Here is a 19,528-nt window from a genome sequence, read left to right on the forward strand (position 1 = left end):
GGTCCAGACCCAAAATGTCAACTTTCCTGCTCCTCTGATGCTGCCTGGCCTGCTGTGTTCCTCCAGCTGTACACTGTGTTACATGTCTGACTATCTATGAGACTCTTCAATGAATTATGTTTGTCCAGAGTTAGGGTCTCCGACGCCAGGCCACTCAGCGTTTCATAGCTCAGAGACAAAACTCCACATCATTCCTTTTCGATGCCGGTGGTGGGGGGCGGATTGAACCCTGTAATCCCCGGGGGAGGGAGGCTAGAGCCAGTGGAAACCGGGGGTTACGCTGCAGTTCCCCACAAACACACACGGAGGAGTCGGAGATGCGGAAGAGTGGAAACGAAAGCAACTTCTTTTTTTCCGAATTAGTTTCAAGTTTTTGTTCCGTTCAGTCTGTGGGGCGGATGGTCCTGAGCTCAGGAGGTTTGCTGAGAGTCGGTGTTTCCAGGTGAGGCACATTTCCCCAGGGTCAGGGCTGAGGGAGCCGGAACCCTCTCCCCGACCCCCCAGGGGGGCTCCAGAACCTGTCAGTTCACACCGTGAGCCAAAGCGACACCATTCTGATTCCAATGCTATCTCAATGTGGACCAGTTTCCTCCACAGTGGGTGTCATTCAGAGAGTGGGGGTGATGGGGTGGGGGGGAGATGTCCTGTCGACAGGTTGAGGGGTCACTTGGGGGCATGGGATGGGGTGTCCCTCCTTTGAAAGCCCCGGAATTGAACCGGATTCTGTTAAAGGGACAGAACAGGAGGGAATCACCATAATGTCGTCACACTGCAGCTTACAGCTGATGCTCGGGAAAGATATTGCATTTCTGTAGCGCCTTTCACCACTTCTGGAAATTCCAAAGTGTTTCACGGCCATTGGGGTGTTGCAATGCGAAGATACACAAAAAAAACAGCGAGAGTGCACAGTGAGATCCCACAAACAGCAGTGTAATAATGACCAGATCGTTCATTTTTCTTTAGTGAGGATGCCAACCCCTTTCAAAAGAGTGTTGTGGGATCATCCACGTCCAGCTCCAAGGGTAGATGGATGTCTGTTTAAATTAACATCTTATCTGTAAGACAGCTCCTGGGACAGTGCAGCACTCCCTCTGTGTCTGAATGGTTTACCTTCACATTTCTGGGGTGTAGCCCAGACACATGGCCTCAGAGGTGGGAGTGCCATCTACTCAGGGACATTACATCGATGCAGAGGGGTTTGGTTAGCTCAGTTGGCTGGAAGGCAGGCTTGCATTGCACTGATACCAACAGCGTGGCTTCAATTGCCTCCCTGGCTGAGGTTACTATGAGGGGCTGACCTTCTCAATGTCTCCCTTCACCTGAGGCATGGTGACCCTCAGGTTAAACCATCACCAGGCATCCCTCTGTGTAATGGGTGAGTTGGACTGTGGCCCAGTAGGACCACGATGACTTTACATTGTATAGATGTAGAACATTTCCAATTATTAAAGGGTTGAGAACAAGAGCAGCTGAAAATAAAGTGAAATAAAATTTAGAACAGAGAGTAGGTAGCAGTTTCTCAAACACAAAGTTTTGGGAACATGAAATTAAATTCCAGGGTTAATAGTTAGGGTAGAAACTGCTCATATACGAGATTGCACCTGACAATGGTGCAGATTGTGGGGAAGAGTTGGGGGAGAAATAGGACAGGGATGAAGGATAAGGGTCGAACATATGTGCAAACAGTAATCATATGTAACTGACTGTAAAAGTTGGGACATTTGCAGGGTCAAAATGCTGGAATTCCCTCGCTGTGGGCATTGTGGGTCTATCTACAGCACATGGTCTGCAGCAGTTCAAGAAGGTGGCTCACCATCACCTTCTCAAGGGGCAATTAGTGACAGGCAATAAATGCTTGCCAGCCAGTGATGCCCATATCTCACAAATGAATAAAATAAATTTTCAGAAGTTGTGAAAGGTGCTATAGGAATTTAACTTGTATGTCTTGACCATCCTTCTCAAAAACAGCAATACCCAGACAATCTGTTTCTTGATTGTGATTGGTTGATCCATGGCATCAGAAGGACACCCTTTTCACTCTGATAGTGCCTTGCCAAGCAAAGAGCCAATAGTTCACGGTCAGCAGAGTGTGCCCAGCACCATGCCTGAGCCTGGCTTCATTCGTGTTATATGTCTCAGGGACAGAAGGGTATAGGGACTGATCTGAGCAGAGTCTTGGCTGTTTTCACCTTGTGTCATCCAGCAATGTACAATTGTAGTGCCTCTCCCACTCTCCTGGGCAAGTCTGGGTTGAAATCTGGTCAATTTTCTGATCAATTGTTCAACACCAAATATTTGCTGCCTCAACTGACCCATAGCATGGACTTAGAAGAACGTTTTGGCTCCAGTCCAGTCACTGATGTGTTTTCGTTTTGATTGGACAGGCTGTTCTGAAAGATTACATCTGAGACCAGGAATGCAGAGCACAACTAATTACCTCTGGTTACTCAGTGATGTCCTTGGACAGGGAGCAACTGCGAGTGTGTACAAAGCGCGTCACAAGGTAAACCCGTCTGGTTGAGGAGTTCAAACAGCACAGACAATGAGGAAGTTAGGATGAAGATGTGAAGTTGTCATAACTTTTTACCCAGCTGGTAATGGAATAAGCAAACGTTTTGGGACTAGATGTGTAAATTGGATCGAGAAACCACTGATATATTTGAGGAGAACAAAGGAGGCATCTGCTTAGACAGGATTAATGGACATACATGTGGTTCGGGGTGAGGAATATGCTGACAGGCTGACTATCACACACAGCAAGATCCCAGAAATTGCAATAAGATGGTTGCCATATATAGTTTGTTTAGTTTTGAAGGTTTAATATAGGTCAGAACACGACTGAAAACCTTCTTGCTGTTCTTCAAATATTACTCAGGATCTTCTACATCATCTTGAGAGGACAGAGAGAGAGAGAGAGGAGGGAGAGAGTGGAAGAGAGAGAGAAAGAGAGAGGGGGGAGAGAGAGCGAGGGAGAGAGTGGAAGAGAGAGAGAAAGAGAGAGGGGGTAGAGAGAGGGGAGAGAGAGAGCGAGGGAGAGAGTGGGAGAGAAAGAGAGAGTGGGAGAGAGAAGGAGAGAGAGGGAGAGAGTGAGAGAGAAAGAGAGAGACTGAGGCAGAGAGAGTGCAATAGAGAAAGAGAGGGAGAGAGAGAGACTGAGACTCAGAGAGAGAGAGGGAGAGAGACTGAGACTGAGAGAGAGAGAGAGAGGGAGGGAGGGAGGGACAGGGAAGGGGAAAGCTCAATGCCTCTGTAACTGGATAATTTATAACCAGGGGAACTTGGAATGAGCTTTCAAAAAGAGAAGATGATGATCTAGTGGTGTTATCACTGGACTGTTAATCCATAGACCCAGGTAATGTTCTGGAGATTCAGGTTTGAATCCTGCCACGGCAGCTGGTGGAATTTGAATTCAATAAAAATCTGGAATTAAGTATCTAGTAGTGACCATGAATCAATTGTCAGGAAAAAAAATCCCAGATGGTTTACTAATGTCCTCAAGGGAAGGAAACTGCCATCTTTCCCTGATCTGACCTACGTATGACTCCAGACCCACAGCAAGGTGCTAGTAACTCCTAACTGCCCTCTGGGCAATAAATGCTCAGTCTGGCCAACGATGCCCTCATCCTGTCGATGAATTATTTTGTAAAAGTTCAATCATCTGTGATGGTATTTAATCGATCTTCCCATGGAACTGTGATCCCTGCACTTCGCAGATAAAAGAGAAAGTTTGAAACAAAATAACAATATAAATGGAATGGGAACTCTTCTCTTGGTCAGAGTTCAGTCAAAGTTATCAGGGGAGAGGATGGAGTGAACCTTGGGAATGTGGTGATTGGATTAGCTGTGTTTCTGTGGAGAGAGGAAGATGATGAGAAGGTGAAGTTGAATTGAATTGAAGGTGAAGAGCTTATTGGGCTCATTGCGTCTTGCTCTTCATGTCTGATTTGTGACTGTTTCAAACTGCTTTACAGAAAACCGGTGATCAGTATGCTGTCAAAGTATTCAATCATGTCAGTTATCTGCGTCCTTATGAAGTGCAGATGAGAGAGTTTGAAATGTTACGGAAATTAAACCACAAGAATATTGTGAAACTGTTTGCAGTGGAGGAAGTGGTAAGTGTCTGCTCCTGTCATTAACTTAAACAGGTTACTATAACTTGTCAGAAAGCACTCCCCCCATGCCTATCCCCAATACCACAGGCAGAGTTATACAACCCCCATGAACCTGGCATAGAATAAGCCTTGCCCTCCCCTAGAGCAGAAATCCTCCCCAATCCCCACCTCACCCAGAACAGATGGTAACAGCACCTAAACCATTGGCAGTGACAACACCGTGTTCCCCCCTCCACCAAACCCCTCCAACCACCCTGTGCAGCCCCCGCCCAGATCCAGAAAACAGGACCCTCACCATGAGTGGACTGGGAGAGCCAATGGCAGGTTGCCCTTTGCTGCAAAGTAATTGGAGTATGGGAATAGGGACAGCTACCTACAATGGTGAGAAAACACTTGGAAAAATGTGCAGTCTTTCACTTCATATTTAAGGAAAGCTACACTTGATCTGGAGGGTGTACAGAGAAGATTCACTCTGTTGAATCCTGGGGAATGGCTTTTCTTATAATGAGAGTCTAAGTACATTGGGCCTATACTCTCTGGACATTGAGAAGTGATGGTATTATAAATTTTACAATTCTGAGGGAACATAAAAGGGAAAGTGCAGAGAGATTGTTTCTCCCTGACTCTGGAATCAATGACATGGAGGCAGTGTCTCGAGTTAAGAGGCCAATCCTGTAGGATTGCATCAGAGAGAAATTTTCTCAGTCCAGGGTCTGTGAACCTTTGGAGTTCTCAGAGTCTCAGAGACTTATAAATGCTCAAAATGGAGCAAGACTTAGACACATCTCGGTTTGGACTGACAGGCAGCAACTACTATACATGCCACACAAGTGCCACTCAACGATCATCACCAATAAGACAGAAGACAACCATCACCCCTTAATAATCAATTACATTGTCATCACTGAATCCCCCACTATCAACAGCCTGGGAGTTACTATTGACCAGAAACTCAATTGGATTCACTAGATAAACAGAATGGGTACAAGAGCAGGTCAGAGGTTAGGAATCCTGTGGCGAGTAACTCACCTCCTGGCTCCCCAAAGCCTGAACACCATCTACAAGGTACAAGTCAGGAGTTTGATAGAATACCCCCCACTTGCCTGGATGCCTAACTGCCTGAGGGAAGCTCCAACAAAACTCAAGAAGCTTGACACCATTCAGGACAAAGCAGCCCGCTTTATTAGCACCACATCCACAAGCATTCATTCCCTCTAGCACTGATGTACAGTTGCTGGAATTTGTATCATTTACAAGATATACTGCAGTAACTCACCTCATCTCCTTCAACAGCACCTTCAAAACACACAACCAGGGGCAGCAGATATATGGAAACATCTGCAGGTTCCCCTCCAGACTGCACACCATCCTGTATAAAGTTATCAACTGTGATATATACACCCACCCAGAGATGATGTGCATGTCTCTCTCTCTCTCTTTGCTATATATTATGGGTTGGAGTTATTTCTTAATGTGCCTGTCCTTTAGGGAGCCACTAAACAGAAGGTACTGGTGATGGAGTACTGCTCGGGTGGGAGTCTACTCAATGTTCTGGAAGAATCGGAAAATGCATTTGGGTTATCAGAAGCTGAATTTCTGATTGTCCTGGAAAGTGTCGGTAAGTTCTACACAGTCTCCACGTCTCTGGATTATACCCAAGGAGGTCACTTCATCAATGTGTGCTCGTGGGGAAGTTTGGCAAATGGTGGGACAGGGGGTGGGGTCTGATCTAGTCAATATCCCAACACAGTGCCCTGACCCCCACCCACCAATCAGCAGCTGTTTGGCTCCAAGAAAGTTACATTCTCATCAAAGAGACAAAATGGCAGAAATAAAATCATAAAACTCTGGAGAAACTCAGCAGGTCTGGCAGCATGTGTGGAGAGGGAAGGAGAATTTCAAGCCCAGTGACTCTTGTACAAATCTGAAGAAAGGTCATCAGACTTGAAACAGTAACTGTTTCTCTGCTGCTTGACCTGCTGAGTTTCTCCAGCATTCTCTGTGTTAGTTTCAGGTTTCCCAGCATCTGCAGTATCTTGCTTTTATTTGAAACTGAATAATAGCCCAGGGATAGCAAGAACTGCAGATGCTGGAGTCAGAGTCAATACAGCGTGGAGCTGGAGGAACACAGCAGGTCAGGCAGCATCACAGGAGCAGGAATGTTGATGTTTCGGGTCAGAATTGGGGAGGGGAAAGGGATCTGGGAAATAAATAGAGGGAGAAGGGGTGGGGCTGGGGGAAGAATAATAACCCAGTCAGGCCAGAGTCACCGTCTGTTGCTGAGGGGGTTGGGGGGGGCGGCATGGTTTGAAGCTGATCTTGCAGCTGCCTGTCACAAACATTGGTGAAAAAAGAGCGAGAATTCTTTGAGTGTATTCCATATTCTCAGAGGATCATTTCCAGATTACCACTCCTGCTTGTGTTAAGAAATGCTTCTTATGCTCACCGTGAATTTTCAAGTTATGGTCCTTGTTTTGGACTCCCTTAAAGAAAGGAAATTTTTTTTTTCCTTTATTCATTCACTGGATGAGGGGCATCACTGGCCAGGCAGCATTTATTGCCAATCCCTAATTGCCCCTAATTGAGGGCAGTTAAGAGTCAACCACATTGCTGTGGGTCTGGAGTCACATGTAGGCCAGACCATGCAAGGATGGCAGTTTCCCCTCCCTAAAGGACATTAGTGAACCAGATGGGTTTTTCCTGACAATGGATTCATGGTCATCATTAGATTCATAATTCCAGATATTTTATTGAATTCAAATTCCACCATCTGCCATGGCAAGATTCGAACCCAGGTCCCCAGAACACTATCTGGGTCTCTGGATTAATACTCCAGCAATAATATCACTAGGCCATCGCCCCCCCCAATAAATGGTAAATCAGTCAATCAGCTTTCCCATCTTGACCACATCGCCCCTTGATCATCCAATAATGCAAGGTGCTGGAATTCTGAAATAAAAACCAAAAAAATGTGGGGAATGCTCAGCAGGTCTGGAAGTAGCTATAGGAAGAAAAAGAGAATTAGTATTTTATCAGGGACGTTATATCAGAATCTAGGCTCTATGACCCACCTTAATCATTTAACCCTTTTAGATTTAACAACAGAATAATATGGATGTGTATTATTCCGGCCAATAGAAGACTTTGATCCGTTGATTTTCCAAGATTCTGATGGCTATGTGTCAAAATCACAAGGAAACTTGGTGAAAATTACCCAAATCATTTTCATTTCGGACAGATTTTGAATCCACGTAGAGAGTAAGGCGTGTGTGTGTGCGCGTGTGTGTGCGCGTGTGCGTGTGTGTGCGCGCGCGTGTGTGTGTGTGTGTTGGGGTGGGCGGGATCTATCTGTGACCTCAAAGCACTGCACCACCAATAAAACAACTTTTGCACTGTTGTAACATTGGAAACTTAGCAGCCTAAATGTGCACAGCAAGATCCCACAAAGACACCAATGTTTTAACAACCAGATGATCCCTTTTTGTTTTGAATTGGGGTTAATTGAGAGATAAAGATTGGGTGAGATACCAATTTATCAGGCAGGGCTGGCTGGGTTCGGTGAGTGTAAGCTTCCAGACTGGCACTTGGAGTGGAATTGCTTTCCTCCACTTATCGTAATCTCCTCTTTCCTCTGTTACCCACCACCCACCCCCACTCCAGTTGGTGGAATGAACCAGTTGAGAGAGAATGGAGTTGTCCATCGAGATATCAAACCAGGGAACATCATGCGTGTGGTTGGGGATGATGGTCAATCAATTTATAAACTGACGGATTTTGGAGCAGCTCGGGAACTCGAAGATAATGAGAAGTTTGTCTCACTGTATGGGACTGAGGAATATTTGGTTAGTACCCTTCCCATAATTCATCAAATGTAACAGAATCAATGGGCATGTTGTTGCCAGTGGGTCAGCATGAAGTGACACTGAGTTCTACAGCTTAGAACGTTCTAGATTTCACTCAATGTCTTCAAGTTGCTCAACGTTAACTGACAGCCACTAGGGGAAATGGACAGTGGTAGAGGGGGTGGGGGGTGTTTGTGTCACTGTGTGGAGGGTTAGGGTGAGGGTTAGGGGTGTGTGGGGGTTTGGGGGGGCGCAGAGCTGGTTGATGTAGGAGTTGGAGTTTGGTTCAGGGATCCATGTGTTGGGGTGGTGGGAGGTTAGAAGGAGCAGGGTTGTTGTGGGGGCCGGGATGGTGGGAGTGTGGGGAGGTTGGTGCAGAGGACGGTGTTTTGGTGTGAGAGGACGGGCTGTTAGTGTGGGGGAGGGGGTGTCACTGGGGTGAAGGGGGAGTCGGTGTGGGGGGAGGTGGGTGTGTTGGTGTGGGGGGGGTGTGCTGGGGTGGGGGGGGAGCGTGTCGGTGTGGGGGGGGTGTGTCGGTGTGGGGGATTGCGTCGGTGTGGGTGAGGGTGTGTCAGTGTGTGGGGCATTTCTGGGGAAGCGTGATGGGGTTGGGTTGTAGCCATGAAAGTGGATGGGATTCAGCTCCTGGCTGGTGCTTACCTGTAAATGTGGAGATTAGCTGAAGCCCGGGTCAGTCTGAGCTACGATCCTTCGACGTTGCAGAGCCTCCTGATGGTCCTGGGCCAGAATCTCCTCTTGAATAAACCCCAGGGAGAGCCAGAGTCTCCAGAGACAGGGAGAACCATTGAAATGAATATTGCTCCCACTACAACCCCTAATATTCACTCACCATCATTGTGCCTGGCAGCACCCAGATATGTATGAACGTGCTGTTCTTCGGAAACCCCAGAAGAAGGCTTATGGAGTCACAGTGGATTTGTGGAGCATCGGTGTTACGTTCTACCAAGCAGCGACTGGTAGACTACCCTTCATTCCTTTCGGAGGACCCCGCAAGAACAAGGAGATGATGTAAGTTACTTTCAGCAAGGCCTTTGAATCTCTCTTTTGCTTTAATCCATGCAATTTCCCAAATTTGTACATCTTTTGATAATTTCCCATCACATTCCATCCCATGCCATCTATTTTTAAATCCCATCTCACTGCGTTCATCTCATCTCACTCCATCTCTTTGATTTTTAAATCCTTCATTCTCATCCCATTCTTTAATCAAGTCCTGGTTTTTTCCACCCTGCCCAATTCCTCACCCATACTCCTGTCCTTTTCATTTCCAGAAGTCACACGACCACCAGGTTAATAGTGCAACAGGTTTATTTGAAATCAAAAGCTTTCGGGGCGCTGCTCCTTCATCAGCTGACCCCCACTCCAACACCGGCACCTCCACATCTTGGTTATTCATTTCCCACCTAACCCTCCCATCAGTATAATATGGATGTTATCCAGCTTTTTATCAGCTCAGCATGGTTTCATTGCAGGTATAAAATCACAACTCAGAAGCCAGAGGGAGCGATTGCCGGAGTGCAGCACAGAGATGATGAATCGATCGAATGGAGTTATGAGCTGCCCATTAGCTGCAGACTATCCCGGTAAGTCTCTCCAAAGAAGGGTCACATAGACCAGGGTCAGCCCCTAGTCTGTGAACCCCACCTGGCTGTACTTTCACAGCTACCTTACTGCAATGTGTTAAAACGATCACAGCAAGGAAGAGGACCAAGGTGTGACCGTACAAGAAACTCCACAAGATGTACAAGACCAATGGAACAGGTTGAGGCTATTCAGCCCATTGAGTCTTGTATACCTGATCATGGGGCATCTGATCTGTGCCATAAGGATCAAAGATTATAATTTGATGTGTCAGTGAGTCAGGAGATACTGGGTTTGAACCCCACTCTGGGACTTATACACATTACAAATTGCCACTGCACTGATGGAGTGCTACAGTATTAAAAGGATTATCTTTACTGCAATATCAAACTGAGCGCAGTGTCTCTTTAGTTAGTAAATGTCTGCTTAAAACATTAATAATGTGGTGTCCTGGTCTACAATCCTCCCACCAGCAATACTGGGACAAAGATCTCATTTGCTGTTTGTGGAATTAGACTATGTATTTCCAAAATTAATTCATAGGTTCTGATATCCTGAAGATAACTGATATTACTTCACATCAAAAAGTTCTACATTATAAGATTAATTCATTAGACTTACTGGGATATAGTTCCTGAAGGTGCTGACTCTCACTGGGATACAGTCCCTGAAGGAGCTGACTCTCACTGGGATACAGTCCCTGAAGGAGCTGACTCTCACTGGGATACAGTTCCTGAAGGTGCTGACTCTCACTGGGATACAGTTCCTGAAGGTGCTGACTCTCACTGGGATACAGTTCCTGAAGGTGCTGATTCTCACTGGGATACGGTTCCTGAAGATGCTGACTCTCACTGGGATACAAGTTCCTGAAGGTGCTGATCTAAATCTAAATTGATTCTTCGTGATAGAGCAGGAAAGTAGTGCTGAATTAGAAGATCAGCTATGAAAATTTTGAATAGTTTAACAAGTGTAATGGGTGAAATGGCTTAATCCAGCTGATTTTTTTTTCTGTGTTTGTGGTTGCTCCTGTTACTTTGGTCAGTAACCTCTGTATTTACCAATGACAAGTGTAACTGATCTAGTGTCTCATTTTCCTCTTTTGCTGTGTTCCTCTAGGGGTTTGAAGGACTTGTTAGTTCCCATCCTCGCCAATATCCTGGAGGTGGACCAGACCAAATGTTGGGGATTTGACCAGTTCTTTGCAGAAGCCAGTGATATTCTCCACAGGACAGTGATCCACCTCTTCTCATTGCAGCAAGCTATGATGTTCAAAATCTACATCCACTCCTACAACACGTAAGCCTCCTTGTTTGTCCTAAATTTAATGATCCTATGTATAGCAAATTCAGAAAATATTTTGAGCTCGAGCAAAGGGCCTGTGCTTCATTTTCAGGATCTTTTTGCTTTTCACGATCGTGTAAATTCATTGATTTCACAGTTCCAATGGGATGTTGTATTGGAAGTGCAAGAGGAACAGAGAATTAATATTGTCACCTAATTTCAAACCATAGAAAGCTACTTACCTCTGTGATTGCAGGCATGTTGAAATTATCTCTCTAATTTGCCTGAATTTATATCATGTTGGAACTTGAAGTTTCAGCTCTGTTTTTCTATTTTCTACAAAACTAAGAAGGTCTGCAAAGTGTAACTTTTAACCTTATTTCATGCTACACAATAATTACTGCAATATTTAACTTTTAGCTTTGTTCTTTCTTTCTATCTCATCCTTAAGATTCTGTTCCTAGGTACTTGTACTGAAGGTGGCACCTTGTGTAGCGACATTATATACTTTTCACTGTACTTCTGTACTTTTGTACTTGAGTACATGTGACAATCAAATCAAATCAGTTTTCAGTGGCTGGTGAACAAAATATTTTTTCTAGTCTTGTCACATAGAACATAGAACATTACAGCACAGTACAGGCCCTTCAGCCCACGATGTTGTGCCGACCTATTATCCTACTAAGATCAAACGACCTTGCATGCCCTACATTTTACTAACATCCATGTGCCTATCCAAGAGTTGCTTAAATGTCTCTAATGTATCTGATTCCACTACCACTGCTGGCAGCGCATTCCACGTACCCACCACTCTCTGTATAAAGAACTTACCTCTGACATCTCCCCTAAACCTTTCACCAATCACCTTAAAATTATGCCCCCTCGTAATAGTCATTTCTGCCCTATTAAAGGCGACAATAGAGTCATAGAGCCGTACAACACAGCAGCAGAACCTTCAGTCCAACTCGTGCACGCCAACCAGACATCCCAAAATCTCATTGATCATAGAATTGTTATGGTACGGAAAGAGGCCATTTGGCCCATTGTGCCTGCACTGGTTCCATTGTCTAGTGACAATCATCTGCCTTTTCTTCATATCCCTGCACACCATTACTATCTAAATCATCACCCCATTCCCTCTTGAATACCTTATTGATCCTGCCTCCACCACATTTCCAGGCAGTACACTCCATACCCTAATGACTCACTGTGTAAAAAAGATTTTTCTTGCTTCAATGTGACTTTTAAAATCCACTATCAGTTTCTTTTTATTTATTATGTGAGGGTGGGTTTCACTAGCTGGACCTGCAATGATTGCCCTTAACAAGGCAGGGGGTGAGTTGCCTGTTGAACCGTTACAGTCCACTTGGTGTGATTGCACCTGCAATATCTTAATGACTTAGAGGAAGGAAGTGAATATTCCATTGCCAAATTTGCAGGTAACACAATATAAATGGAAAGGCAGGCTATGAGAGGGATACGAACAGTTTATAGAGAGATATTTACAAGTTAAAAAAGTGGGCTAAATTTGACAAATGGAGTATAATGTGGGAAAATGTGATACTCATTTTGGACGGGAGAACAAAAGAATAGAATATTATTTAAATGGAGAAAAACTGCAGAAAGCTGCAACACAAAGGGACTTGGTGAAACTCCTACAGCCTCTTCCATCAGGCAGAAGATAAGAAACTGAACACACGCACATGAGCAGGTTCAGGAACAGCTTCTTTCTGTCCGTTATCAACAGACTGTTGAATGGACTCTAGCCTTAAATAACATAACCTGCAATGTAACCTGGATGCCTCTAAGTCTTTTTGCTCTGTACATCCTTTGTTTGCTGTGATCTGCCTGTACCACTCATAAACAAAGCTTTTCCCTGTATTTCAGTACACGTGACAATAAACCAATCAAGCAATCAATCAAGGGTTATGGGGTTTGGGCAGGAAAGCGGATGTGAAGAATGTTAGATGAGCCATGATCCTATTGAATGGAGGAGCAGGCTCAAGGGGCTGAATGGCCTACTCCAGTTCCTATTTCTTATGATCTAATGTTGTGAGGGAGGGAGTTCCAGGATTTTTATCCAGCGACATGAAGGAACGATGATATATTTCCAAGATAGGATAGTGAGTGGCTTGGAGGGAATCTTACAGGGGTTGGTATTCCCATGTCCAGTTGTCACTGTTTTATTGAGTATACAGTACTCACTGAAAATACACCCAAACAATCAATACTTACAACTGATGTTTGCAGCCTTAGTTGAGAAATTAAAACTTGTTACAGTTCTGAGTTATGTATTTTGACTCTTCACAAGTCTGAAATACTTGTTGCAGTCAGTTTCATACATTTCCTGTACCGTTCACCTAATAAGAACGTGTGCAATTCTGCATCAATTAATTGTTTGAGTACAACTTCGTGACAGAGGAAGTTAACTGAGTAATTCTTCATTGATTGCTTCTATTTTCCTTACTTACTGTGCGTTGTCTTTGAAGATTGCAGCACAGATTTTAAAAATTTGTTTCTGGGAAAAGAACATGACGAGCCAGACCAGTATCTATTGCATCAAAAACAGAAATTGTTGGTGAAATTCAGCTGGTCTGGCAGAATGTGTGGGAAGAAAAGCGTAACTGTTTCGGATCCAGTGACTAATTTTACCGTCCTTCCTAAGGACCCTTGAGAAGATGGTGGTACATTCTTGAGTTGCTGCAGTGTTACTGGTGTAGGTAATCAGAGTGCCATTGAGAAAATAGTTAGCAAAGCCTACAGGATCTTCAACTTCGTACATATAAGTATTGTGTACAAAACTAGGGAGCATTTGCTGAACCTTCAGTTATGAACTGACCAGAACTTTATAAAGAATTCTCTGCAGTTCTGGTCTCCACATGTTTTTGGAAAGATGTGAAGCAACTTGAGGATATTTACTCGATTGGTTCCCGGGATAAGGGATTTTAGCAACAAGGTCAGGTTGCCATTAGGCTGGGGTTGTTCTCCTTGGAACAAAGGAGATTGAGGGGTAATTTGGTGGAGGTGCACATGATTATAACAGGAGTAGATAACGTCAATAGAGAAAAACAGTTTCCACTAACTGATAATCCAAGGACAAGGAGGCAACAATTCGATGTTCCAGACAAAAGATATGGGGGAAATGAGGAAGAGTGGGAATAGCCTCGCTGGCTATAATGATGGGGGAAGTGGAAACAATAAATGCTTCTTAAAAGTAAGTGGATGAAGACTTGAAGGAAATCAACTTTCTGGCTTGCAAGGATCAAGGAGGGGACTGATGGCCATCTCTCTGTAGAGCATTCCGTAGAATTGATGGGCTGAATAGTTTCCTTCTTTGCTGTAAATGATCCTGTGTTTCCACAACTAACTCTTCTCTCCGCTGCAAGGATCACCACTGATCACATGTCAATGTTTTTAATAGCAAGCCTGCTGGTTCAGAATGAAACAATCACGTCCTTCACCAGAGGCCCCAGTTAAAAAGTTTAAATATTCCTTTTGCCAAATTGTTTTCCTCCACTGTTACCAAGTGATTCAATGCTTGTCTTTAATCAAAATTATGGTTTCATTCTGGAACTGATCATAGCTGCAGTTTCTGCCCTTGGGACCTTAAATTGTCTTAAACCTCTTTGCTTGGCAGCAAAAGTCTAAAGGTGATCAAAACTTAAAAGTAAGGTTGAATTATTAATTGTGTAATATGAGTCAGCTTGAGGACCATCAAACCTTGCACAAGTAGCCCCCTTTTCAGGTACAGCATTTTTGTGGGCTGTAAGAATTTGTGGCTGGTCTAACATTTCTTGCCCATCCCTAACTGCTATCTATATGGTGGTTGTGAGCTGCCTTCTGGAACCACTGCAGCTCTCAGGTTGTAGGGATACCTACAGTGCTATTAGGAAGGAAGTTGAGATTTTGACGCAGTGACGCTGAATGAACAGTGATATATTTCCAATTCGGATAGCGTGTTATTTGGAGGAGGACTTGCAGGTGGTGGTGTTCGCATGTATTTGCCGCCCTTGTCCTTCTAGATGGTAGGGGTTGCTGGTTTAGAAGATGCAGTCAGAGGAGCCTTAGTGAGTTACTATAGTGCATCTCGTAGATGGTACACACTGTTGCCACTTGGAGTTGCAGGTAGAAAGAATGAATGTTGAAGGTGGTGGATGCCAATCAAGTGGACTGCTCTGTCCTGCGTGGTGTCAAGCTTCTTGAATTTTGATGGAGCTGCACCCATCCAAGCAAGTGGAAAGTATTCCATCACACTCCTGATTTGTGCCTTGTAGATGGTGGACAGGCTTTTGGGAGTCAGGAGATGAGTTACTCCCTGCAGTATTCCCAGCCTCTGACCTGGTGTTGTAGCCACAGTATTTATATGGCAATCCAATTCAGTTTCTGGTCAATGGTAACCTCCTGACTCATATTACACAATTAATAATTCAACCTTACTTTTAAGTTTTGATCACCTTTAGACTTTTGCTGCCAAGCAAAGAGGTTTAAGACAATTTAAGGTCCCAAGGGCAGAATCTGGTTGATTCTGGATGATTACACAATGGTAATGTGATTTGAATCTCAAGGAAAGATGGTTAGTTTCTCTCTTGTTGGAGATGGTCATTGTCTGGCATTTGTGTGGTGTGAATGTTACTTGCCACTTATCAACTTGAAGTCTGGATGTTATCCTTGTTTTGCTGCATTTGTACATGGACAACTTCATATCTGAGGAGTCACAACTGATGTTAAACATTATGAAATTATCAGCAAATATCCCCACTTCTGACATTATTATGGAAGGAAGGTCATTGATGAAGCAGCTGAAGATGGTAGGTCCTGGGACACCACTCTCAGGAACTCCTGCAGAAATGTCCTGGAGCTGAGATGATCAACCTAAAGCAATTACAACCATCTTCCTTTGTGCTAGGTGTAACTGCAACAAGCAGAGAGTTTTCTCCTGAATCCATTTCGTTAGAGGTCCTTGATGCCACAACCCATTAAATACAGCTTGGATGTCAAGGGCAGTCACTGTCATCTCACATCATTGATGTGACGTTAAGTTCCTTCTGTTCTGCCTTAAAGTGCATCAATAACATTCAAAGATCAATAACCTCAACTAAGCAATTGTTTAACGTAGACTGAGATGCATCTTATGGGTGGAGAGAGGAGATTTTCCAGAATAGTTCCAGGGGTCAGGGATTTTAGTGATTATCTGGGGTTGTAACCCCGGAAGCAAAGGAAATTGAGTGGAGTTTTGATGGAGGTATTGAAGGTTATGATAGATGTAGATAAGGTGGACAAACTGTTCCCATTCACTTCAGCTGTTCATTGTTGATTTGGAATCCAGTGTGGGCCCAGATCATGTAGAGGTGTGAAACATTTTCTTCTCTAATGGATTTCTTCTCTTAGTGAACCAGTTAATTTTCCTGACAATCTGGCAGTTTTCCAGATTATTTTCCAGATCCACAGGTCCACAAACAACTAGATTTACTGAATTCAGTTCCTCAGGTTGCCATGGTGACATCTGGATGTATTACAATCATGTTACAAAATGGAGACACGTTCAGATGAACTATTTTTAATGTCCTACTAGCAAGAGGAAAGTGTAGGTTGTATCCTGAATGAGTTGTCAATGATGGCAGATCAATGAACGGTAAAATTCTGATTCCATGCTAAGTCTGTTTGCTTGCCAACTGGTGCCAGTACCTCACCCTGTGGCGGAAGCACTGATTCACCCAGTGAGCTGTTTGCTGCTGGCTGCAGTGTTTTGAGTTGCAGATTTAGCTTGTGGTAGGGAATGGCATCTGATGTTGTGATTGGAGTTCTACCTGGCCCCAGCACAGACTTCTCAGCTCAACGTCACTCAGCTCCCCACCGCTATGTCTCTCCATTCTCCATAATTGGGTAATTTTCCTCTCCCTGTATTATTCAGAGTAACTCATGAAGTCATTTGATGCTTCTACTCTATTAAAGGCACTGTAGGAATGTAAGTTGTTGTTGTAGCCTTGATTAGTGGAAGCCCCTAGCCTACTCTCAAGAAAGTGATTCACAAAACCTGCACATACACATTTACCAGAAGTCCCCTCATCCTTGTTCGGATGCAGTTTGTAGCATATTGATATGCCCTCCATATACTCACCAGCCCTTCCCCTCTCCATCATCCCAACATCCAGCTGTAAAGCCTGGTCCCAGTCCCATTTACTATCAAAACCCTTTTGAATTACTCTGAGTTTCATATAGTCCTGTTATTTGTTTGGGAAAAGTGGTTGCACTTTTATAACCCCAAAATGCAGATCTAGAAGAGGAAGACAGATGAAGTAATGAAATTTTGATTAATTCGATACCAATCCAACTGTTCAACGTCTGTAGATTTTAACACACAACGTGCTTGGTCAAGAAGGAGCTAAAGATGAAGGTGTATCATTGCCAGTATACAGAGGAAAGAGAATATTTGTAAGATTGGACTGTTAGTAGCTATAATCATAAGAACATTGATTCAAAATGTGTGGAGGCCGGAGAATTGAGAGAGAAACTGTTTAGACACAGGGACATACAACTGATTCAAATCAGCCTTTCTACCTCTATATTTGCAACAAGAAAATTTAAACAACCAAAGCCACTCAAGATTTACCCAATGGTTCCTAACCAGACTTTTTGCAAAAACTAATCCAGACTCTGTGAATAATCAATTCTAGATACTGGGTATATAATTTAAACAAAAAAGTAACTGTTTATTAATAATGCAGTAACTTTAGCAGAGCAAAATTAAATGACAAAGTAATCGAATTGATGTGAATGGTTTAATTTGATTTGATTTATTTAGTCACGTATTGAATTACAGTGGAAAGTTTTGTTTTGCAAGCAGTACAGAAAGATCATAGCAAACAAGGACATACAGATTATACGGTGCTTAGACAGGGCAAGGCGTACAGGTTATACTGCACAGGAGGTGAACGAAGCAAAACCAACATTTGTTTTCAGTTCCATTCACACAAAAGACAGACAAACAAACATGATTCAGAGATGAATAAAAGACATAACAAAACTAGCCAGATAACTGAAATGGTTTTTATGATGCATTGTTCCATAGGCAGAGATAACTGTTTCATGTTTGATTGTCTGAAGACGTGAATCAGGGCCACCTTTGCAGTTCATTCTGAAGAAGTCAGTGCTACCTAGTTTCTATTCTCTGCACTTCCAGTGGCTGATAATGAGAGGTTCGGGAGGGAGCTTTCAAAAACTTCATGCTATTGCATCAACAGAAAAAACTTTCTCTCAAACACAATCAAAAAAAAGAACAGTTTGAACTCTGAGCCCCCTCTCTGTTTGACCATCGCGTTCCCTCCCAGACTTGCTGGCATTATTTCCTAACCTCGTTAATGGCCAAACTTTGAATCCCTACAGTGTGGAAGCAGGTCTTCTGCTATTTAGTAAGACATTCTGCTTTCCATTGGTATCAAACTTTGATCAAGAACCAACCTGAAATTAACTTTTAGGCCTGGCATTACAAACAAAAACAGCATATTTGTCCCTTTTTTTAAAACACAAGCTGCTGCCTACAGCCAAAGGTCATCTTCAGCTCAAAGTTCACAGTTTGCAGCTCCAAGCCAAAACTGAGAAAAGAAAACAATAAAAGTAATGAAAAATCAGCGAGGATTCTAAAAGTAAATGGCGAGGTTACAGTCAACCATCTCATCATCTCTGCATCAAAATGCTGCCTCTGTTTTTTTTGCAGAATAAACGTATTGATGGATGCTATCCTCAAACAGGCTGACATCTCCCCTCAGAACCAAGAGTTTGTTTATGAGGGCCATCGTTTGGAGTTGGAACTGACTCACCAGGTGCAGTCACTTCCTAAAACAACAGAGGACAGGCCCATCATCCTGGTGAGCACCGAGCCCAAGGTACTCATTGGAGTTATCTACAAAGAGCGTAAGTGGCTGGATTTACCATGTCCAGGTTGAGTGTGGCCTCTCGGATTGAGTGAAGTGGATGAGGTTCTCCAATGGGTCGTGGTGATGATCACAAACTCAGCTTATGTTTCACCAGCATGACCACAGCTTGATCAGGTTCCAGAGCCTTTTGCACAAATCATTTGATTTGATCAAAGTTTTCAAAATATTGAGCAGAACACATTGGGAGAAGCCATTTCCTTTGCCTGGGTGGTCAGTCAAGGGGCAGAGTTTAAGATGAAAGTCAGGTCTTTCAGGAGTGTAATGATGAAACGCGACTCAGGATAGGGCAGGAGCAAATGGCAATTATTGCTAGATCAGTTCTTAATTTTAAACCAGAGATTGATTGATTTACTTTGCTAACCAAAACCATTAAGGGACATGGAGTTGGGAGCCATGCTGTCATTGACTGGTGGAACACACTGAAGCAGCTGAATGGCCCGGGCCTGTTACTATGTTCCTCAGTGTCTGGGAGAAAGTTGCTGAACAAAGCATCAATTTCTGTGCAACTGGTGATGGTTCACTGTCTATAAGTTTTCCTCATTTCTGTTATGGAAGCCGCAGGACTTTGTACTCAAACATTTCCCCCCTATCCATTAGGTGTCATGTCTCATTGGACCTGAATGGGAAATGCTGTAAGATGAATATCGGCAGAAGGAAAATAACAAGAGAATTTGCCTGCTATACCTGAGACAGTGCAGCGCTCCCTCAGTACTGACCCTCCGACAGTGCGGCACTCCCTCAGCACTGACCCTCCGAC

The 19,528-nt window shown here is 43.8% G+C and overlaps 1 protein-coding gene across 2 annotated transcripts in view; it reads left to right on the top strand.

The window, feature by feature from the left end:
• Positions 1-327: 327 nt before the first annotated feature.
• Positions 328-19,528, top strand: part of LOC109938939 (serine/threonine-protein kinase TBK1-like) — a 39,922-nt gene continuing 20,721 nt past the window's right edge. For both annotated transcript variants that reach the window (XM_048612222.1, XM_048612223.1), the window contains exons 1-9: positions 328-442; positions 2,385-2,503; positions 3,972-4,112; positions 5,601-5,730; positions 7,773-7,954; positions 8,823-8,983; positions 9,448-9,558; positions 10,673-10,852; positions 18,552-18,748. In XM_048612222.1, coding sequence (XP_048468179.1) covers positions 2,417-2,503; positions 3,972-4,112; positions 5,601-5,730; positions 7,773-7,954; positions 8,823-8,983; positions 9,448-9,558; positions 10,673-10,852; positions 18,552-18,748 — 1,189 coding nt within the window. In that variant the 5' untranslated portion in view covers positions 328-442; positions 2,385-2,416. The remainder of the gene's footprint in view (positions 443-2,384; positions 2,504-3,971; positions 4,113-5,600; positions 5,731-7,772; positions 7,955-8,822; positions 8,984-9,447; positions 9,559-10,672; positions 10,853-18,551; positions 18,749-19,528) is intronic.

The sequence above is a fragment of the Rhincodon typus genome, chromosome 25, assembly GCF_021869965.1.
Source record: "Rhincodon typus isolate 14 chromosome 25, sRhiTyp1.1, whole genome shotgun sequence".
Lineage (NCBI taxonomy): Eukaryota > Metazoa > Chordata > Chondrichthyes > Orectolobiformes > Rhincodontidae > Rhincodon > Rhincodon typus.